Genomic DNA, 24,226 nt, shown 5'->3' with positions numbered 1-24,226 from the left:
TTCCACTTTCTCAACTGTAGGGAAACAAACACAAGAGACAATAGACATAAAACGAGACAGAAGCTTAGAGAACATGGTGGTGTCATGCTCCGTCTCGAGTCCTTTTCAACTCCAGACAAAAATCTCACCTTTTTTGAAGTTACTTCTACATCTTGATCACTTCCCTATAATATATTCTCCCAGAATTTCTCTTGACAGATTGGAAGCTGCCTCTGGTAATGTTTTAGAATGTTTCAGTAGTAGCTCAAGGTGAGTTAACTGTACATTCAGGTACTGTAAGTACAGTTTCTCCCCCTCCCCCCAGTTTGGAAATGGACCATATCCAATAGGAAGAAGCGAGATGGTGCATGAAGTAATTTGATGAAATTTGGCTCCCAAGGTCAGCAGCTTTGTGCGTCATTCACTCAAATGTTATTAAGAAACATTTGGCTATTTGCATTGTTTTGGCTTGGCCACTGTTTGGAAAACAGAATACCGGGCTAGATGGACCATTGGTCTGACCCAGTATGGCTACTCTTATGTTCTTATGTAAATGATAAATAATATTAAGGACTTAAGCTGCCAGACAGACTCATTACAACCCCCCCCCCCCCCCCCCCCCCATGTAGACCTGCTTCTGATTCTTGCAAACATCCCACAGTTATACATCAGTATCTTTTCAGTGAACGGCATCCAAGGGCTGGATTATTGTTTAATCCATTATATAGCTCGTTGCCTCAGATCAAGTTCTAAATGGTGATCCTGAAAATGGCCCATAAAGCTCATCTAAATATACCCATCCTAATCCTAGATATCAAGATGAGGCCAAACCCTCAGATCAGCACTGTCCCCTCTTTAAGTCTACTCACCGTGTGGTACCCACTGGCCTCCTTTCCACATACTCAAGAAAAGTCCATCAGTTCTCTCAAGATGTTATTTAATGATTTATATATTCATTCGGTGATGGTATCAGCACTACGTTTCCAACCTGGCAATTGGTTTATTTCTTTTTCCTATTTAAACTTGATGATCTTCTCAACTTTCGTTTTTTGCAATGATTACTCGCCTTTGATATATTAAGGAAAGAGTTGAAAAGAGACAATGAAAACACAGCAAGTGAGGTCGGACAAGAAAAGACAAGGTGAACAAGACAGGAGTTGATTCTATACTGAAACTGGCATAAAAGCCTCCTGCTAGTTAGGGATCATAACGTATTCTTTATCCTGATCCTGAATAGGTATTTCCCAGCTTAACCCTGTAAGTGAAGCATATTTACAAAGACTGAAAATGATAAGGTGGATAAGCAATAAAGAAATGTAAATAGAGATCGATACTTACAATATATTAGTACTTGAATTACTTTTGCCTTCATCATTTTGAAATATCAAACATAATCTTGAAAATTAGTACAAAGTATAATTCTTAAATATAGTAAATTCAGAAATTCTGGAGAGCAGGTTGTCTGTTTGTCACTAACTTTGCCAACACCTACAGGCTGAAAGCTTTCTTCAGTAAGAAGAAAAGCGATGAACTTAAACTGTAGTCGGGCTCTGGGGATTATTGTCTTTGGAGGACCTGAAGAGATACAGGTGGTTAATCAATTTTGTCATTTACATATTCACCGCTATATCTGAAAAAAACAATTGTTTGGTGTCTTTAGAGTTTATGTGGATAATTTTGCAGGAAAGAGGTATACAAGTCATTTTCTGACTGATTGTTGTCTTGCCAAAATGCAGAGCAAACATTCATTCTTAATCGAAGGTCCATCAAGGACACACCAGAATACTCTACCTATGTTTCTACTATTGCAGGTTGGGCAGCAATTTCGTGGTTTCAATCACAATGGCCAGACAGGACCCGTGGAAGTCCAACAGACCTTGCCTGCTCATTACAATTGAAACTGACTTAATAGATGTACCAGCATCGATGGTAGGAACCCTGGCTGAGGACTTCCACATACCTTAGAGCAATTGTTGTTGATAGCATCATTACAAAGCAAGATATCTTCTTTATCATTAACAGATCATCATAATCTTTTTTTGTTTTCACTAGATGTGACTCTGAAAATTCCACAGGCGGGTTTTTAGCCATCAGACCATTCCTACCCATTTTCGCACACTCTGTGGCCCTACCCCTAAACTTTGCACTGCATCCCAGCCCCTCCTTCTCAGGTGCACAGAAGTCTGCCATCCACATTCCTGGCATCCCGGGTGGTGCAGCAATATCACAGTTTCAATTATGAGAGGCAGCAAGTTCTTTGAGTCTACCTTCCTCACAGGATGTCTTTGTGCCAAGGCATGATTAAAGCTTGTTTGCAGCATGACACAAACATACCCTCAGTGGCAACCATACCAGTGATAGAAGTGGGTCCTTGTCTGGACCATCATTTACGCGAACTATCGTCTCTACTGGTTTGGTGAAACTTGAACAGACTTCTGTAGATGAGTTGTCCACTGCAGTTGAGGTCTTTGAGCGTATTGATTGTGGAACTGACTTGATAAGTATTTTCTATACTTTTTCATGTTATTGAGCTCACAATTCTGATTTAAGACTTGATTTTTGCCATTATAATTAACATTTTTTTGGAGGTTTTATTTTGACCCAAGACATTGATTTTCCCTGTAATTTACCAAGGTGTTTTTGCTTACACTGGTTAAGGACCCCAAGTGAGATTCATCTAACTAACCACAGTGCCATTCTGGATAGCACCAAAATTCGCAGCCAGTGAGGTCATAGGGCAATTGAACAACTAGCTATATGATCCCAAATCAGTGATCGCAGGTTTTAGTGACACCTCTTTTGCATGCAATGAGTCTTCCATCAGGGGAAGACTCTACTACATGCAAAAGAGGTGTAACTAAAACCTGTGATCATAGTGAAGAAAAGTGCAAATATATCCTACAGCCTTATGTTTTACTACAACTCAAAGAACGTTCTAGGTGTAGAACATAAGAAGCGTTTGAGAGTTTTAAAGCAAACACCATTTAAGGAAGGTTTAAAGCAAGCAAAGGATATCCCAGGAAGATGGCAGCCTTAACAATACGGGCCAGATTCAGTACATATCACACAAATGTAGTCATCGTAAAAAGCGCGCAAAACTTGAATTCTACAAAGGGCGGTCTATGCCAAGCATCCTTGATAGAATAGCGGTTAATACTGATTCCCGTACCCAAGATTTTGTGTGAGGACTTATTCCCACTGAAACCTGGTGTAAGACGTTGTGCGCAAGTTAGACCCATCACGCAAACTATATTTATTTATTTATTTATTGCATTTGTATCCCACATTTTCCCACCTATTTGCAGGCTCAATGTGGCTTACATAGTACTGTGGTGGCGATCGCCACTTCCGGTAGGAGAAATACAGAGTGCTTTAGTGTTAATGTTTTTTAAGTATTCAGGAGAGAGAGTTCAATTTTGTCCAGTTCTTGTAGGTGTTTCGATTGTTTTGTAGAGTTCAAGAGTTTAGGTTGGTTCTTTCTGGTATGCCTTTGTGAACAGATAAGTTTTTAACATTGTGCCTAAATTTTGGGAATGCCCTTGACCCATCCATGCCCTTCCCATGGCCACGACCCCTTTTGGACTACGGGCAAAGAATTTGGACTGCATAACATTATAGAATAGTGTTTAGTCAAACGTGCACTTAATTCCAAGTAATTGACAGTAATTGATGGTTGAAAGCTTGTTAACTAATTAATTAGCATGTGCATCTGCCTAGAAGGTAACCTTTGTGGAATCCTGGGGTAAATCTTCGGTCATTCTCAGTGCAACTGCCTTTGTATTGAAATCCAGGATCCTGGAGCCACTACAGTTGCCCATACCCTCTTGCCAGTAGCAACCTGAGACAGCTGCCATTTTCTGTTGTCACAACGGGTCTTGCCCCCCAATTCTATAAATGGCACCTTAAGTTGTGTGTGATAATTTGACCACGTGGCCAAATTGCGCATACAACTTAGTTGATTAACAAGCCAATCAGCACCGGTAATTGGTACTTAGCAACAGTGATGATCCTAGGTCGGCTGCCACCCGGGGCGGATCGCCAATGCGCAGCACGACCCCCCTCCTGGCGCAATGACACCCCCCAGCACATCAATCCCCCCTGGGTGCATTCTTGGCTGCTGGGAGCAGCCGCGCGGCTCTCGGCTCCGCTGGCTCCCTGCTCCCTCTGCCCCAGAACAAGAAGTAACCTGTTCCGGGGCAGAAGGAGCAGGGAACCAGCGGAGCCGAGAGTTGCGCAGCTGCTTTCTGCACCCCTCCAGCGGCGTGCACCAAAGGTGGACCACCCCCATCGCCCCGCCCTTGGTACGCCGTTGCTTAGCAACCAATTAGCGGCACTAATCAGCTTTATTTAGAATCTAAGTGCACAACTTTCTAGGCGTATTCCATAATGTGGCATGGCCATGGGCATGGAAGGGGCAGTTTGTGGGCATTTCGAAAAAACTATGCGTACTATTATAGTATACACCCGATCTGAGCCTAAGTTAGGCGCAGGTATTTAGGCCTGGCTTTAGTTGACCTAAATAGGTGCATCTAAATTTTAGTTGGAAGAACGGCACATGAGCATATTTTGTAAACTATGCCTAAGTTTAGGCGTAGTTTATAGAATCGTGCTAAGTGCATGGTTTTTCAGCACTGATTTTTAAGGCCCTTGGCACTTAAGGAACTGCAGTGATAACTTAATTGTGCCATCCGTAAGTGGGTACATACTGTAACCTCTGTCAGCCAAAGGGAGATAAATTGCACATATTTTGGAAGCTTTAGAAACTTAAACATTGCCAAAAACTCATGGGTTAACTTAAGCATGGCTGCTGAGATTAATAGAATGCTCTAAACGTCTTATAAGGGTGGTGGTGGAAGTAGCCAAATACTATATAATAATGAAAATACCCCCCACTGCTATCCGTAAGAAGGAAAGGGTATAAAGTCCCTTATTCTTATTATGTGTTTTTTAAAAATATATTTTAAAGCTTCATGGGGGAAAAAAGCCTCAAAGTGCCTGGATTGAAACCAATGCACTTGTAATAGACGATCCTGTTGACCAATCTCTCGGTCTTAAGAGGATCCATTCTTTATCATAGGCATAAAAAAACCCAGAATCTCCTGCCACAGTATAGGTTGATACTCAGTGTGGTACCTATCCTCATATATATGTCTATTATTATTATTATTAGCATTTGTATAGCGCTACCAGACGCATGCAGTGCTGAACACCTGATACAAAGAGACAGTCCCTGCTCAAAAGAGCTTACAATCTAAATAATACAATTATTGGGGCATGCACAGCAGGTCGTCAGCAGTGTCTTTCCCCCTAAACCTACCTCTCCTTTCCCCCCCACCTTTCTCTATTTCTGTGGATGGCACTATCATTCTCTCCTTCTCTCCTCTCTCTCCTTCTCTGCTCACATTTGGCATATTGCCAAAACCTGTCGTTTCTTTCTCTATAACATCAGCAAAATCCGTCCCTTCTTCTCTGAGCACTCTACCAGAACCCTTATCCACACTCTTATCACCTCTCGTTATTGTAACCTGCTTCTCACCAGCCTCCCACTTAGCCATCTCTCTCCTCTTCAATCAGTCCAAAACTCTGCTGCGTGACTCATAGGCTGTACCTATGCTCACATTAGCCCTCTCCTTAAGTCACTTCACTGGCTCCCTATCCGTTTCCGCATTCAATTCAAACTTCTCTTATTGACCTATAAGTGCATTCACTCTGCCGCTCCCCAGTACCTCTCCACTCTTGTCTCTCCCTACACCCCCCCCCTCGGGTATTCCGTTCTGTAGATAAATCTCTCTTATCTGTCTCCTTCTCCTCTACTGCTAATTCCAGACTCCATTCCTTTTATCTTGCTGCACCTCACGCCTGGAATAGACTACCCAAGCCTGTACGTCTAGCCCCGTCTTTGGCCATTTTCAAGTCCAAACTTAAAGCCCACCTCTTTACCACTGACTCCTAACCACTACTCACTTGCCCTATCTTTATCCTCACCTCTTTATTCCCTTACCCTTATTGTTCTGTCTGTTTACCTGTCTTATCTAGATTGTAAGCTCTTTGAGCAGGGACTGTCTTTTTGTGTATGGTGTACAGCGCTGCGTATGCCTTGTAGCACTATAGAAATGATAAGTAGTAGTAGTGTCCAGTCTGATGTAAATGCACTTAACACCTCCTATTGAGAAGGAGCTAGGGAAACAAACCCTGCTGAATTTTACAACTCTTCTCATCCAAAAACACTGGTTCTGCATTGTATTCCATGTCCATTACAAGACCATGATCCTTGACCACAAGGGTCACTACTCAAGAACACCCTCCTACCTCTCTTATTTTTTTACCCTTTATGCTCCATCTAGAGTTCTCTGCTCCCTCAGTTGTAACTGTCTTCAAATCCCTACTCTGACAGAAGCTCATCTGTATCCACTCATATCCTTGCATTTTTCTAGTTTGTTCCCTTACTTTGGAATTCCCTCCCTCCCTTCCTTTATTCACTTAGATCCTCTTTTATCAGACCATGATAGAGGTTCCCGCTCTGCAATGTCGACGAAGCCCATTCAAAGTGAATGGGCTTTATCAGCATTACTGTACCAGGGACCGCTACTGCAGTTTGATCAAAGAAGCCCTTAAAGCAGTCTTATCCAATGTTCTCTGTTCATTTGGGTCTGGGTGGTTCTCCCCGGGTCCACTAGCCTGCGGTACCTTCCATCTTTAGCTCCGAGTGACCTTGGGCAATTCAATAAGCCCTCAACTGCCCCAGGTACAATATATACTACTTAGATTGTGAGCCCATTAGGAACAGTACCAGTATCTTTGTGGAAAATTGTACTTCTTAACCACTTTCTCCTGTATTCTCTATAGCGTAGCTTCAGTTACACTTTACAAGCAATTATCAGCACCAATTAGCATTAATTAGAATTTACATGCACTACTTGCTAAGCGTATTCAGTAATGTGGTCTTTATAAATTTTAATGTGCATTGTCAAAAAGGGCGTGTTCTCATAGATGTAGTTTTTTGCATAAAGACTATATGGTCCAAAAGGTAAGATGGAGCTAAATCATGAAGTATCTAATATATAAAGCAGAAAAATGTGTATAATACCCTCAATCATCAACCTTTACGATGTAGACTAAAATCCATTGGAATGTCTGGGATGGACCGAGATTGGTTTACCTCCTACTTAACAGATTGAACGTTCTCAGTTCTTCAGAAAGCGGATCAATCTAATCCATATTTATTTACTTAAGGAGTCATCTGCCAAATTGAGCTTATATAAAGCCTGACACTTTGATGAAAGCTTGACTCTCGAATATTAAATGTAGCCCTTTGTCCAACTAAAAGGCAAACTACACCCATTGGCATGCGGAAGCCACCGCTTACCCTGGGAATCTTGCTACTTTTTGGGATTCTGTCACATACTTGTGACCTGGATTGGCCACTGTTGGAAACAGGATACTGGGCTGGATAGACCATTGATCTGACCCAGTATGACTATTTATTTATTTATTTGTTGCATTTGTAGCCCACATTTTCCCACCTAGTTTCAGGCTCAACGTGGCTTACGTTATTCCGTAATGGCGATCGCCATTTCCGGAATGAGAAATACAAAGTGGTATTGCATTAAAGTTCGTAAGTGACAGAGTAGATTAAGCAGTCAAGTGTAGAGAATTCATATTCGGAATGAGAAATAAAGTGGTATTGCGTTAAAGTCCATTCGTGACATAGTAACTGAAGCAGTCAAGTATAGAGAGTTCGGTTTTGTCCAGTTCTGGTATGAGTTTCGTTGACTGGTATTCTTACATTCTCATATTTCCCTTCCCTACATCATTAATCAACCACTATAGAGGGGTGGGGCTGTACCTAGGTAAACATGCAGATGGTTGAATGTGTGTTCCTTTTACAATTCCCTAAATTGTTTCTAGCAAGTGCTACTGGGATCTCAGATCACCGTAATACACAACAACTGGTCTAAAGAGAAGCAGCTGAAATCCACAAGGGAAGTGCTTTGTTCTGGATAGGTAGAATCATAGAAATCCTGTCTTTGGAATATTTGATTATATCAGGGAATGGATTAGAAATGAAGAAGTAATATTGTAGCTAAAACAGTCGAATGAAAGCCAGAAAATTCAGAGTTCAAATCCCACTTCTTCCACTGGGGTACAAGTCATTTTACTCTCCAATATCTCAGTTGCAACTTACATCATAAGCCCTCTTGGGCACGGAAATAATAATTTGTACACCTGACTGTCGTTTACTTTGAGCTCCCGTTTGATAAAGGAAAGTAATTCGATCTGAAATCTGAGCATGAAGAATGGTCTGTACTATCTCAACTAAAGATATAAAGATTGCTATCGAATGTTCAAAAATTCCAATCTGTTTATTGTCTTTCCTTGTGTGACGTTCAAAGCAGTAGAAACGTGAAGAATCCTTTCCCTCTGGGTGTGATAAGTAAAACATAAATACGGTGTATTAATTTCCATAATCTTAAAATGTTTTTAGACTAATATTGCCAATAGCAAATATGATATCAATCCCAATTCAGTCCACTTCAAAGCACCTTGGTAGAAAATATTTATGTTGATCCAGAGGAAGACAAAATTGCAAAGAGATTTAGGGGCGTTTTCATATACTGCAGTAGATTTGACCCCCAAAACCATTCAAGAAACATTTGCGTAATGGTTACCATACCAAAATGATGATATAACATTAACACTGTAAAGCATCACATAGTGTGAGTATCTCAACAAATAAGAAAAAAATAATGTATATTAGCAAAAGTTTATTTACTTAATCGATATATAAATTCAGGCATATTTTCAAAGCAGACTTACAAAGTTACATAAAAGCACTTAGCCTTCCAAAGTTCCATAGGTTTCTATGGAACTTTGGAAGGCTAAGTGCTTTGAAAATGAGCCCCATGGGAACGTATGAAACTTTGAAAATCTGTGCTTTGAAAATGAGACCCAAAATGTCTTAGACTTAAGCTGTTGTTGAATCTCAATAATTTATAAAAGAAACATACAAGTTTAATGAACATAAATCAGGGTTCTTGGATTACAGGATAGATGTGACAAGAGATTGTAGCACCCAATATTCACTAAAAACAGCATAATTCAATCAGATTTACTATATACCTCTCAATGAAATTACATGTAAAAATTTAACCAAGGGAAAAATAATCAGAATTGCACATAGTAGATTAAACAGCATACGTCATTCAGTGAGAGCAGATGGTTTACAAAATGGTGTCTTTCATTAAATAGGCAGGAAATCATTTTATTTGCTTCTTGAGAAAAGATATGTTCCTACTTCCCAGCTTTTTCATTGCCCTTTTCACCTTCTTGTTTCTGAGAGTATAAATGCAGGGGTTTAACACGGGGGTCACAATAGCATAAAAAACGGCGACCATTTTGTCACCTGAAAATGTCACTGAGGGTCTCAAGTAAATGAAGACAGAGGGGCCGAAAAACAAGGTGACCACCAGGATATGGGAGGCACAGGTTGAGAAGGTTTTTTGTCTTCCCTCAGCGGAGCGAATTTTTAAGACGCTGGAGATGATATATGCATAAGAAATCGACACCACCAAGAAACAACTGAGGGCAATGAGTCCACTGTTGATCATAGCCAAGGTATCGGTGACAAAGGTACTAGAGCAAGCCAAAAAAGACAAAGGAAGAACGTCACAAAAGAAATGATCTATCTCATTAGGACCGCAGAAAGTCAGCAGCGTTGATGGAAATACCTGTGCAAAAGCATGAACGAAACCTGCTGCCCATATAGAAACCACCAACAGGAGACAGGCTCGTCTGTTCATGATTGTGGTATAGCGCAAAGGATTGCAAATGGCAACGTAGCGATCATAAGCCATCAGGCTCAGGTGAAAGCATTCTGTGCCCCCCAATAAATGCAAGAAAAACACTTGAGCAATGCAGTCACTGAAATTGATGGTTTTTCTTTCCTTGAGAACGTTAACAAGGAATTTGGGGACAGTGACTGTGGCAAAAGATAAGTCTATGAAAGACAGGTTGCTAAGGAGGAAGTACATGGGAGTGTGCAGTTGAGAATCCACATATATGGCTATTATAATGAGAAGATTCCCTGCTACGGCGAGCAGGTACATCACTAAAAACTGCACAAAGAAGACAATCTGTAAGTCTGGATCACTAGATAGTCCTAGGAGGATGAATTCTGTGACTCTGGTTTCGTTGCTGACTGCCATTCCTTCCACTTTTATCAACTGTAGGGGAACAGAAACAAAGAGATAATAGAAAGTATGCATAAAACGAGACAGATGCTTAGAGAACATTAAGGAGCCTGTTTAAAAATTAGCACACGTTAACCGTGTAGACGCCCATTATATTCCTATGGGCGTCTACGTGGTTAGCGTATTCTAAAAACACTAGCTCATCTTTGTAAGCAGGGCCCTAATTTTTTTATAAGGACTTCCTGAGTTGCTGTGCTATGCTCTGTCCACTAGTCCATTTCAAAACCAGACTAAAAAGGCACTATTTTGAAGTTATGTTTGCATGGTGACCACTTCCCTATAATATATTTTCTTGGAATCTCTTCTTTGTTATATATGTTTCTGTTCACTAATTGTAAGCTCTGTTGAGCAGGGACTGTCTCTATTAACTGTGTCTGTACAGTGCTGAATACACCTGGCAATGTTTTAGAAATATGTACAGTAAGGACGTAAGCTTCCAGACACACTCAACACCCCCCTAGTGCAAACCTGCCCCTGATTCTTAGTTATATCTCAGAGTTATACCTCAGTAACCCTCTAGAGACCAGCATCCAAGTGTTGGATTATGGTCCCTCTCTTAAGATACTTTCTCCATTTTTAAATTCCCCTTGAAAATGTAGATTCACGGGTTGATACAAAGGGTTTGCTCAATCCATTATATAGCTCATTGATTCACAGCAAGTTCTACCTGGTGATCCAGAAGATTGTGAATAAAGATCTGCCCATCTACAGTCAAATGAACAGCTCTTTTTAAAAAATCCATCTCAATCCTATGTATCAAGATCAGTCAAAACCCTCAGATCAGTGCTTTTCCCATATGAAAACTACTCACCGTGTGATAACCACTGGTTAGTTCTCTTAAGACGTTATTTAATGATTTATATATTTAAGCGATGATAGTAGCAGCAATACAATTCCAATCTAGCAAGTGCCTTCTCGGTTTTGCTATTTAAACGTGATGATCTTTCAATCTTTGTTTCATAATGATTACTCTCCTTCCATACATTAAGGAAAGAGACTATAGACACAGCAAATGAGGTGAGACAAGTAGAAACAGGGTGATAAAGACAGAAGATGAATTTATACTGAAATGGGTAGAGATGCCTTCTGCTAGTTTAGGGATCATAATATATTTTTACTCCGCACAAAAATAGACAATCTTTGGTTGAGTCCCAGCTTTATCCTGGAAGTGAGGTACATTGTACAAAATGACATATTAACAATTAGGTTAAAAGGCTGAAATTTGCGAGGTGTGTAAACAATAATGTCAAATGTAAATAGACGTAGATACGTAGAATACGTAGCCCTCATTCCTGAGTACCAAACATATTCCTGAAAATTACCACCAAGTTTATTTTTAAACACAATAAATTCAGAAGTATCTGTCTCACTAGCTCTGCCAACACCTACAGACTGCGGTTCACTCCAGTAGGCAGACAATGATGAACTTAAAGTGTAAACGGGGCTCTTGTGAATTTAATCTTTGGAGGATTTGAAGAGAAACAGGTGGTTAATCAACTGTCATCTTGGAAAAACAATAGTTTGCAATTTATAGAGTATATGTGGATCAATGATACAGGAAAATTGGACACAAAGTCATTTTCTAATTGATATTTTTATTATTAAAAGCAAAGCATATCTATTTTTTTTTCAAGAGCATGGAATTTAATCATTCGTAATCAACGTTCCCTTGAGGGTACACCAGAATACTCTGCCTGTGCTTCTACTGTTGTGGCCTGTGCAGCAATGTTGTGGTTTCAATCACAAGGGGGCAGGTAGGACCCCAGGAAGTCCTACAGAACTTGCTTGCTTGTCGCAATTGAAACTGACATATTGATGTACCAGCCTCCATGGTAGGAACACTGGTTGAGGACTCCCACACACCTCAGAGACATTATTGTTCATAGCATGTCAGCATTATAAACCAAACTCTATTCTTTATGGTTCCCAATCAAAGCTAGACTGTTCTTTAGAATCGGTACCATCGTTTTCAAAACATTATTCGGAATGTCCCCAGAATACATATTAGAACTGATAAAACTATCACCAAGAAGTGAAACCCCTGAATCCAGAAGCTACTTCTCCACCTACCAAGCTGTAGAAACCTGACCTACAAACCATATGCATGGCCGGATCCAAATGATGGAACTCCATCTTAAAAGCCGTTCATACCAGTATTGGCGATTGCCTCTATGGTACTATGTAAGCCACATTGAGCCTGCAAATAGGTGGGAAAATGTGGGATACAAATTTAACAAATCATCAACAGATCATGAAGATAGATATGTAGCTAGATTTTTATATATAGATAGATGTCTATACCTGTTGATAGATTTTATTTACAAGTTAGATAGAGTCATTGATTTTATTTTTACTAGATGTGACTGTAAAACTTCCACAGTCCATCTAGAGTTCTCTGCTCCCTCAAAAGCAACCGTCTTCAAATCCCTTCTGTGACAGAAGCTCGGCACGTCTCCACTCATACTCTTGCATTTTTCTGGCTAGTTCCCTTACTTTGGAATTCCCTCCCTTCCTTTATTCACTTAGATCCTCTTTTATCAAACCGTGTTAGAGGTTCCCGCTCTGCAATGTCGACGAAGCCCATTCAAAGGGAATGGGCTTTGTTGGCATTACTGCACTGGGGACCGCTACTGCAGTTCAGGGGCATAGCCAGGCTTCACGGTGGGGGGGGGGGGCACATTTTAGTCTGCCGCCCGGCCACCTCACACCCCACCACCTCACCACTCCCCCGCTGCACCCCACAGCAGCAAATACCTTTGCTGACGGGGGTCCCCAACCCCCAGCAGCTGAAGCCTTCTTCAACGCCAGTCTCCGGCGCCACCACGTTCGCTGTCCTGCTCTTTCTTCCTCCTGATGTCCTGTGCATGCCCCTTTAAGTGAAACTGAGTATGCTCAGTTTCACTTACTTAAGGGAACGTGCAGGATGTCAGGAGGAAGAAAGAGCAGGGCAGCGAACGTGGTGGCGCCGGAGACTGGCGCTGAAAAAGGCTTCAGCTGCTGGGGGTTGGGAACCCTCACCAGAAAAACCAGGGGCCCGGATGAAATTAGGGGGCCCAGGCCCCCTTGGCCCCACCTAGCTACGCCACTGCTGCAGTTTGATCAAAGAAGCCCTTAAAGCAGTCTTATCCAATGTTCTCTGTTCATTTGGGTCTGGGTGGTTCTCCCAGGGTCCACTAGCCTGTAGTACCTTCCATCTGTAGCTCCGAGTGACCTTGGGCGATTCAATTAGCCCTCAGCTGCCCCAGGTAGAATATATTCTACTTAGGTTGTGAGCCCATTAGGAACAGTATCGGTATCTTTGTGGAAAATTGTACTTCTTAACCACTGTCTCCTGGATTCTATATAGCGCAGCTTTGGTTACATGTGGAAATACAGTTGTATTCTGTATTTCCTCACACAACTTAATTAGTTAACAAGACAATCAGCACTGATAATTGCCACTTAAGCAATTATCAGCACCAATTAGTAGTAATTAGAATTTACATGCACTACTTGCTAAGCGTATTCAGTAATGTGGTCTTTATACATTTTAATGTGCATTGTCAAAAAGGGCGTGTTCTCATAGATCTAGTTTTTTTGCATAAAGACCATATGGTCCAAAAGGTAAGATGGAGCTAAATCATGAAGTATCTAATATATAAAGCAGGAAAATGTGTATAATACCCTCAATCATCAACCTTTACGATGTAGACTAAAATCCATTGGGATGTCTAGGATGGACCGAGATTGGTTTACCTCCTACTTAACAGATTGAACGTTCTCAGTTCTTCAGAAAGCGGATCAATCTAATCTATATCTATTTACTTAAGGAGTCATCTGCCAAATTGAGCTTATACAAAGCCTGACACTTTGATGAAAGCTGGACTCTCGAATATTAAATGTAGCCCTTTGTCCAACTAAAAGGCAAACTACACCCATTGGCATGGGGAAGCCACCGCTTACCCTGGGAATCTTGCTACTATTTGGGATTCTGTCACATACTTGTGACCTGGATTGGCCACTGTTGGAAACAGGATACTGGGCTGGATGGACCATTGATCTGGCCCAGTATGACTATTTATTTATTTATTTGTTGCATTTGTAGCCCACATTTTCCCACCTATTTTCAGGCTCAACGTGGCTTACGTTATTCCGTAATGGCAATCGCCATTTCCGGAATGAGAAATACAAAGTGGTATTGCATTAAAGTTCGTAAGTGACAGAGTAGATTAAGCAGTCAAGTGTAGAGAATTCATATTTGGAATGAGAAATAAAGTGGTATTGCGTTAAAGTCCATTCGTGACATAGTAACTGAAGTAGTCAAGTATAGAGAGTTCGGTTTTGTCCAGTTCTGGTATGAGTTTCGTTGTCTGGTATTCTTACATTCTCATATTTCCCTTCCATATACTACATCATTAATCAACCACTATAGAGGGGTGGGGCTGTACCTAGGTAAACATGCAGATGGTTGAATGTGTGTTCCTTTTACAATTCCCTAAATTGTTTCTAGCAAGTGCTACTGGGATCTCAGATCACCGTAATACACAACAACTGGTCTAAAGAGAAGCAGCTGAAATCCACAAGGGAAGAGTTTTGTTCTGGATAGGTAGAATCATAGAAATCCTGTCTTTGGAATATTTGATTATATCAGGGAATGGATTAGAAATGAAGAAGTAATATTGTAGCTAAAGCAGTGTAATGAAAGCCAGAAAATTCAGAGTTCAAATCCTGCTTCTCCCACTGGGGTACAAGTCATTTTACTCTCCAATGTCTCAGTTGCAACTTACATCATAAGCCCTATTGGGCACGGAAATAATAATTTGTACACCTGACTGTAGTTTACTTTGAGCTCCCATTTGATAAAGGAAAGTAATTCGATCTGAAATCTGAGCATGAAGAATGGTCTGTACTATCTCAACTAAAGATATAAAGATTGCTATCGAATGTTCAAAAACTCCAATCTGTTTATTGTTCAAAGCAGTAGAAACCTTGAAGAATCCTTTCCCTCTGGGTGTGATAAGTAAAACATAAATACGGTGTATTAGTTTCCATAATCTTAAGATGTTTTTAGACTAATATTGCCAATAGCAAATATGATATCAATCCCAATTCAGTCCACTTCAAAGCACCTTGGTAGAAAATATTTATGTTGATCCAGAGGAAGACCAAATTGTTAAGAGACTTAGGGGCATTTTAATATACTGCAGTAGATTTGACCCCCCAAACCATTCAAGAAACATTTGCGTAATGGTTACCATACCAAAATGACGATATCACATTAACACTGTAAAGCATCACATATGTGAGTATCTCAACAAATAAGAAAAAATAACGTATAATAGCAAACATTTATTTACTTAATAGATATATAAATTCAGGCATATTTTCAAAGCAGACTTACAAAGTTACATAAAAGCACTTAGCCTTCCAAAGTTCTATAGGTTTCTAATTGCTTTGAAAATGAGCCCCAAAATGTCTTAGACTAAAGCTGTTGTTGAATCTCAATAATTTATAAAAGAAACATACAAGTTTAATGAACATATATTTACAAAAATCATGGTTCTTGGATTCCAGGATAGTAACATAGTAGATGACGGCAGAAAAAGACCTGCATGGTCCATCCAGTCTGCCCAGCAAGATAAACTCGTATGTGTATACCTTACCTTGATTTGTACCTGCCTTTTTCAGGGCACAGACCGTACAAGTCTGCCCAGCAGTATTTCCCGCCTCCCAACCACCAGTCCCGCCTTCCATCTCCGGCTGTGGCACAGACCGTATAAGTCTGCCCTCCACTATCCTCGCCTCCCAACTACCAACCTCTCTTCCCCCACCTGCTCCGCCACCCAATTTCGGCTAACTTTCTGAGGATCCATTCCTACTGCATAGGATTCCTTTATGCATATCCCACGCATGTTTGAATTCCGTTACCGTTTTCATCTCCACCACCTCCCGCGGGAGGGCATTCCAAACATCCACTACCCTCTCCGTGAAAAAATACTTTCTGACATCTTTTTTGAGTCTGCCCCCCTTCAATCTCATTTCATGATAGATGTGACAAGAGATTATCCCACCCAATATTCACTAAAAACAGCATTAATTCAATCAGATTTACTATATACCTCTCAATGAAATTACATGTAAAAATTTAACCAAGGGAAAAATAATCAGAATTGCACATAGTAGATTAAACAGCATACGTCATTCAGTGAGAGCAGATGGTTTACAAAATGGTGTCTTTCATTAAATAGGCAGGAAATCATTTTATTTGCTTCTTGAGAAAAGATACGTTCCTACTTCCCAGCTTTTTCATTGCCCTTTTCACCTTCTTGTTTCTGAGAGTATAAATGCAGGGGTTTAACACGGGGGTCACAATAGCATAAAAAACGGCGACCATTTTGTCACCTGAAAATGTCACTGAGGGTCTCAAGTAAATGAAGACAGAGGGGCCGAAAAACAAGGTGACCACCAGGATGTGGGAGGCACAGGTTGAAAAGGTTTTTTGTCTTCCCTCAGCGGAGCGAATTTTTAAGACGCTGGAGATGATATATGCATAAGAAATTGACACCACCAAGAAACAACTGAGGGCAATAAGTCCACTGTTGATCATAGCCAAGGTATCGGTGACAAAGGTACTAGAGCAAGCCAAAAAAGACAAAGGAAGAACGTCACAAAAGAAATGATCTATCTCATTAGGACCGCAGAAAGTCAGCAACGTTGATGGAAATACCTGTGTAAAAGCGTGAACGAAACCTGCCGTCCATATAGAAACCACCAACAGGAGACAGGCTCGTCTGTTCATGATTGTGGTATAGCGCAAAGGATTGCAGATGGCAACGTAGCGATCATAAGCCATCAGGCCCAGCTGAAAGCATTCCGTGCCTCCCAATAAATGTATGAAAAACACTTGAGCAATGCAGTCACTGAAATTGATGGTTCTGCTTTGCTCGAGAAAGTTAACAAGGAATTTGGGGACAGTGACTGTGGCAAAGGACAAATCTATGAAAGACAGGTTGCTAAGGAGGAAGTACATGGGAATGTGCAGTTGAGAATCCACGTATATGGCTATTATAATGAGAAGATTCCCAGTTATGGCGAGCAGGTACATCACTAAAAACTGCACAAAGAAGACAATCTGTAAGTCTGGATCACTAGATAGTCCTAGGAGGATGAATTCTGTGACTCTGGTTTCATTGCTGACTGCCATTCCTTCCACTTTTATCAACTGTAGGGGAACAGAAACAAAGAGATAATAGAAAGTATGCATAAAACGAGACAGATGCTTAGAGAACATTAAGGACCCTGTTTAAAAATTAGCACACGTTAACCGTGTAGACGCCCATTATATTCCTATGGGCGTCTACACGGTTAGCCTGTTCTAAAAACACTAGCGCACCTTTGTAAGCAGGGCCCTAATTTTTTTATAAGGACTTCCTGAGTTGCTGTGCTATGCTCTGTCCACTAGTCCTTCTCAAATCCATACTAAAAAGGCACTCTTTCGAAGTTACTTCTGCATCTTGACCACTTCCCTATAATATATTTTCTTGGAATCTCTTTGTTATATATGTTTCTGTCAACTAACTGTAAGCCCTGTCGAGCAGGGACTGCCTCTATTAAATGTGTCTGCACAGTGCTGAATACACCTGGCAATGTTTTAGAAATTATATATATATATATATATATATATATATATATATATATATATATATATTTGCTGCATTTGTATCCCACATTTTCCCACCTATTTGCAGGCTCAAAGTGGCTTACACTATGTTGCAAAAGGTATAATCATAAACAAGGTCTAATTTAACATATTACTGTGTAAGAAATTAGGTAGATAGGTCAGTAGAATTATTTACATAGCACAAAATAAAACAGGTAAGATATAATGACCAATAGTGATAATGTGATTAACATAATCAAATTAGAAGGGATCAGTATTAGTTGGTTTAGATGTAGACTGGACTCAAGTCATTAAGGAGGATTTTTATTGTAAGTCTCTTCGAACAGGTGCGTCTTCAATAACTTCTGGAAGGTTGTAAGGACTTAGGCTTGCAGACACACTCAACGACCCCCCCCCCCCCCCCCCATTGCAAACCTGCCCCTGATTCTTAGCTATATCTCACAGTTATACCTCAGTAACCTTCTAGAGACCAGCATCCAAGTGTTGGATTATGGTCCCTCTCTTAAGATACTTTCTCCATTTTTAAATTCCCCTTGAAAATGTAGATTCACGGGTTGATACAAAGGGTTTGCTCAATCCATTATATAGCTCATTGATTCACAGCAAGTTCTACCTGGTGATCCAGAAGATTGTGAATAAAGATCTGCCCATCTATAGTCAAATGATCAGCTCGTTTTAAAAAAATCCATCTCAATCCTATGTATCAAGATCAGTCAAAACCCTCAGATCAGTGCTTTTCCCATATGAAAACTACTCACCGTGTGATACCCACTGGTTAGTTCTCTTAAGACGTTATTTAATGATTTATATATTTAAGCGGTGATGGTAACAGCAATACAATTCCAATCTAGCAAGTGCCTTCTCGGTTTTGCTATTTAAACGTGATGATATTTCAATCTTTGTTTCGCAATGATTACTCTCCTTCCATACATTAAGGAAAGAGACTATAGACACAGCAAATGAGGTGAGACAAGTAGAAACAAGGTGATAAAGAGAGGAGATGAATGTATACTGAAATGGGTAGAGATGCCTTCTGCTAGTTTAGGGATCATAATATATTTTTACTCCGCACAAAAATAGACAATCTTTGGATGATTCCCAGCTTTATCCTGGAAGTGAGGTACATTGTACAAAATGACATATTAACATTTAGGTTAAAAGGCAGAAATTTGCGAGGTGTGTAAACAATAATGTCAAATGTAAATAGACGTAGATACGTAGAATACGTAGCCCTCATTCCTGAGTACCAAACATATTCCTGAAAATTACCACCAAGTTTATTTTTAAACACAATAAATTCAGAAGTATCTGTCTCACTAGCTCTGCCAACACCTACAAGCTGCGGTTCACTCCAGTAGGCAGACAATGATGAACTTAAAGTGTAATCGGGGCTCTTGTGAATTTAATCATTGGAGGATTTGAAGAGAAACAGGTGGTTAATCAACTGTCATTTCCATATTCAGCACTACATCTTGGAAAAACAATAGTTTGGAATTTATAGAGTATATGTGGATCAATGATACAGGAAAAATGGACACAAAGTCATTTTCTAATTGATATTTTTATTATTAAAATGCAAAGCATATCTATTTTTTTTCAAGAGCATGGAATTTAATAATTCGTAATCAACGTTCCCTTGAGGGTACACCAGAATACTCGGCCTGTGCTTCTACTGTTGTGGCCTGTGCAGCAATGTTGTGGTTTCAATCACAAGGGGGCAGGTAGGACCCCAGGAAGTCCTACAGAACTTGCTTGCTTGTCGCAATTGAAACTGACATATTGATGTACCAGCCTCCATGGTAGGAACACTGGTTGAGGACTCCCACACACCTCAGAGACATTATTGTTCATAGCATGTCAGCATTATAAGCCAAACTCTATTCCTTATCATCACCAGATCACATAGATAGATAGATAGATTGATTTTTGTATATAGATAGATGTCTATACCTGTTGATAGATTTTATTTACAAGTTAGATAGATTCATTGATTTTATTTTTACTAGATGTGACTCTAAAACTTCCATAGGCAGGGGTTTGGCCATCTATCCATTCCTACCCTTTTTCCGCCACTCTGTGGCCCTACTCCCAAACATTACATTGCATCCCATCCCTCCTTCCCAGGTACACAGCAGTCTGTCATCCACACTCCTGCCATCCAGGGGGTTGAAGCAATATCAAGATTTCATTTATGAGGGTCCAACAAGTTCTTTGAGTCTTCCAAAGGACCTCCCTCAGGGAAGTATTTATTCCATGTCCTGATTAAGGTTTGTTTGCAGCATGATACAAATATATCCACTATGGCAACTGCATCAGAGATCAAAGCAGTTCCTGTTAGGACCAACTATTTACTTAAAATATTGTCTCTACAGCTTGAACAGACTTCTGGAGATGGGTCTTTGAGCATATAGAATTGATTAGATTAGTACTTTCTATGCTTCTTCATGTTGTTGATCTCACAATTGGGATTTGGCTTTCATTTTCGAGGATACACTGAAGATTTGGGGTCCTGTTTTCTAAGACACTCTAGGAATATATGGGTGTCTTTAGCATTTAGCATGTGCGAAAAACACTAGTACATCCTTAGTGCAACTCAGTAAACAGGGCCCTTGATTTTGACACTGTGGAGGGGCATAACTGAACGGCGCCGGCCATCTATATGGCCAGCACCGTAAAGAGCTGTCCCCGACTGTATTATGAAAAAAGATGGCCGACCATCTTTTGTTTCGATAATACGGTTGGGGCCGGCCAAATGTCAGAGATGGCCAGGTTTGAGATGGCTGGTATCGGTTTTCACCGATAATGGAAACTGATGCCGGCCATCTGAAACCCGGCCAAATCCAAGGCATTTGATCGTGGGAGGAGCCAGCATTTGTAGTGCACCGGTCCCCCTCACATGCCAGGACACCAACCGGGCACCCTAGGGGGCACTGCAGTGGACTTCACAAATTGCTCCCAGGTGCATAGCTCCCTTACCTTGGGTGATGAGCCCCTCCAAATCCCCCCTAAAACCCACTCTCCACAACTCTACAGCACTACCGTAGCCCTAAGAGGTGAAGGGGGGCAACTACATGTGGGTACAAGGGGTTTTGGGGGATAGTTTGGAGGGCTCCAATTTACCACCACAAGTGTAACAGGTAGGGGGGGATGGGCCTGGGTCCACCTGCCTGAAGTGCACTGCACCCACAAAAAACTGCTCCAGGGACCTGCATACTGCTGTCAGGGAGCTGGGTATGATGTTAAGTAGTAGTAGTATTTGAGGCTGGCAAAAAAATTTTTTTTTAATTTTTTTGGGTGGGAGGGGGTTGGTGACCACTGGGGGAGCAAGGGGAGGTGATCCCCAATTCCCTCTGGTGGTCATCTGGTCAATTGGGGCACTTTTTAGAGGCTTGGTCCTAAAAATAAATGGACCAAGTGAAGCCGGCAAAATGCTCGTCTGAGCCGGCCATCTTTTTTTCATTATTGGCCGAAGCCAGCCATCTCATAACCAGGCCCCCATCCCACCTTCCATACCCTTCCGAAACGCCCCCTTTAACTTTGGCCAGCTCTGCGATGGGAAGCAGTTGGAGCCGGCCAAAATTGCTTTTCCATTATACCGATTTGGCCAGGTTCAGGAGATGGCCGGCCATCTCCCGATTTGTGTCAGAAGATGGCTGGCGATGTCTTTCGAAAATAAGCTGGATAATTAACATTTTTTGGAAGTTTAAAACTTGGCGTCCATGGGTCAATTTTAGCAGACAATGGAAAAGATGCCGGTACTCTGTACCCCCAAGTACCCCCTCAAAAAAAGCCCTGGTACAACTAAAACTGCATTTTGTTTCAATATTTACCATACATCTACTTTTTTTTTCTTCTTTTTTGTCATTTGACACATCTAATCTAGTCTAAAATGACACTTTAACCTGCTTAGTTCCAATCCGGTCCAAAGCAGCTTACAATTAAGATTTATTACTTGGATAAATTTATCACAGAAGCCAAAAAAGAAATCAGCGCAAACAATTAAGCATCTAAAAGTTTTCAAATCCCTCCAAAACAAAGAATAATTTATTCCACACTGATATGGAGAAGGACTCTGCAAAATGTTTTTGAATCTTACTCCCTTAAAAGTAGGGCTAACCGAAATGTACGTAAGGTACTCTACTTAACTTTAAACTCTTCCTCCTAACTTCGGTCCATGATTTTTTTTACACCTTGACTATATTTCTCAATCTCTTCTTCCCTTATCTTTTCCTTTCCATCCTCTGCCCTTTATCTTTCCTCTCCGTCCTCCATCTCTTCACCCCTCCCAATTCCCTTCTCCTTTTGCTTTTCCTACCCTGTTTGCCCTGACACGCTCAATGCACTTATTCCTCAAAACCCCACTCTCACTACATTTACTACCGTTCATAATATTCTCTTTAAAAACTTTGTGATTGTAATTGTAATGTACTATGTAAGCCGCATTGAGCCTGCAGTGTGTGGGAATGCGCGGGGTACAAATGTAATAAATAAATAATGAGCCAAAAAAAAAAACAACCTTCATTGAATGAGATACCCAAGGTATCGCTAGTTCAGATATCAAGTCCATACCAAATCTTAAGCATGAGACAACAGGATTTAAAAAGGATTTGTGCCTGCAACGGAAGCCGACGTAGCTCCAGAAAACAGATATGCGTAAGGTGGAGGGAGGGGTTTGCTTTATACCCTGCAGAAAGTTATTGTCCTTGATCTCCTAACATAAAAATGACCACCTCTCAGACTATTAGTTGCATTTAAAAAGTAAAACTCTTTCTCATTTTTGATGGAGGCACAGACACAGAAATAAAGATTCAGATCTGCAGAGAGAAGAAACAAACAGATGTTTTCATTACTGAGGTATAATGCTTTAATCTTTGCACAAAACATTTTAGTGCTCTACAATAAAAATAATATTTGCACTATTAATTCATCTAAAATAACAGTCAAATTCTTTAAGTATTGCCGGGGAAAATCGAACATAATTCAAAACAATTTCTATTAGTGTGCACTAAAATATCAAACTAGGATCACCAAACATTTGTCCCACAGTGAAACTGCTCTTACAAACAAAGGTTAACACATAATAACTAATGTTTTATTAGTCATACAGAATCTGAATAAAAAAATTAACAAAACAGTGCAAGTTAAATGAACACATATTTACATAAAGGTTCTTGGATTGCCCAGTGAATGCACAAGAGACGTAGCTCTAATTTTGGCTAAGAATGAACATAATTCATTCAGCTTTATCATACAAAGAAAATCCTTTAAAAATTAATCAAGACAAAAATAATCAGAATGTTATGAAGTAGATTAAAGAGCAAACATCAGTCAATGGAAACAGATGGCTTACAAGGTAGTCTCTTTCTTTAGATAGACAGGAAATCAATCAGCTTTTATATGTCCCCAGAAAAGACACTTTCCTACCTCCCAACTTCTTCATGGCTTTTCTCACCTTCTCGTTTCTGAGAGTATAAATGAAGGGGTTTAGCCAAGGGGTCATGATGGTGTAAAAAACGGAGATCAGTTTGTCAGCTGCAAATGTCACCGAGGGTCTCATGTAGATGAAGACGCAGGGTCCATAAAACAAAGTGACCACCATGAGGTGGGAGGCACAGGTAGAGAAAGCTTTCCGCCTTCCCTCAGATGAGCGAATCTTTAAGATAGTGGAGATGATGTAGGCGTAAGATATGAACACCACCAAGAAACAACTAAGGGCTAAGGTTCCGCTGTTGATCATATCTGCCGTTTCACTGATAGAGGTACTAGAGCAAGCCAACAAAGATAAGGGGTGGGTGTCACAAAAGAAATGATTTACTTCATTAGGACCACAGAAAGGCAGCTGGATTGTCGGAAATGCCTGGGCCAGGGCATGAATGAAACCACCTACCCACGTAGAAACCACCAGCAGCACACAAGCTTGTCTGCTCATGATTGTGTTATAACGCAAAGGATGGCAGATGGCAACATAGCGGTCATAAGCCATCAGGGTCAGGTGGAAGCATTCTACGCCCCCAATGAAATGTATAAAAAACATTTGGGCCATGCAGTTACTGAAAAAGATGGTTCTGCTCTGCGTGAGAAAGTTAATAAGGTATTTGGGGGCAGTGACTGTGGAAAAGGACAAATCTAGGAAAGACAGATTGCAGAGGAAAAAGTACATCGGGCAGTGCAGCTGAGAGTCCACATAGATGGTGATCAGAATGAGAAGATTCCCAGCTATGGCGAGCAGGTACATCACTAGAAAGAGCAGAAAGAATATTATCTGTAAGTCTGGATCGCTGTAAAGTCCGAGGAGGATGAATTCTGTGACCCTGGTTTCATTGCTGACGGCCATTCC

General features: G+C 40.7%; 3 protein-coding genes across 3 annotated transcripts; all 3 read right to left on the bottom strand.

Moving 5' to 3' along the window:
* Positions 1–9,236: 9,236 nt before the first annotated feature.
* On the bottom strand, positions 9,237–10,184 carry LOC115457290 (olfactory receptor 4E2-like). The gene has a single exon (XM_030186714.1). It carries the CDS (start codon positions 10,182–10,184, stop codon positions 9,237–9,239), a length of 948 nt encoding a protein of 315 aa, XP_030042574.1.
* A 6,280-nt stretch (positions 10,185–16,464) lies between these two features.
* LOC115457289 (olfactory receptor 4E2-like) lies at positions 16,465–17,412 on the bottom strand. Its single transcript, XM_030186713.1, has one exon. It carries the CDS (start codon positions 17,410–17,412, stop codon positions 16,465–16,467), a length of 948 nt encoding a protein of 315 aa, XP_030042573.1.
* Positions 17,413–23,275: 5,863 nt separating this feature from the next.
* Positions 23,276–24,226, bottom strand: LOC115457288 (olfactory receptor 1509-like). Its single transcript, XM_030186711.1, has one exon. It carries the CDS (start codon positions 24,221–24,223, stop codon positions 23,276–23,278), a length of 948 nt encoding a protein of 315 aa, XP_030042571.1. The 5' UTR covers positions 24,224–24,226.

The sequence above is a fragment of the Microcaecilia unicolor genome, chromosome 14 (genome assembly GCF_901765095.1).
Source record: "Microcaecilia unicolor chromosome 14, aMicUni1.1, whole genome shotgun sequence".
Taxonomy (NCBI): Eukaryota; Metazoa; Chordata; class Amphibia; order Gymnophiona; family Siphonopidae; genus Microcaecilia; species Microcaecilia unicolor.
Note: the sequence above shows the minus strand (reverse complement) of the source record. Positions and strands in the feature narration are given on the sequence as shown.

Excerpts from the sequence above, each read along its gene's own strand:
- LOC115457290 (XM_030186714.1), bottom strand. The coding sequence starts at position 10,184 with ATGGCAGTCAGCAACGAAACCAGAGTCACAGAATTCATCCTCCTAGGA.
- LOC115457289 (XM_030186713.1), bottom strand. The coding sequence starts at position 17,412 with ATGGCAGTCAGCAATGAAACCAGAGTCACAGAATTCATCCTCCTAGGA.
- LOC115457288 (XM_030186711.1), bottom strand. The coding sequence starts at position 24,223 with ATGGCCGTCAGCAATGAAACCAGGGTCACAGAATTCATCCTCCTCGGA.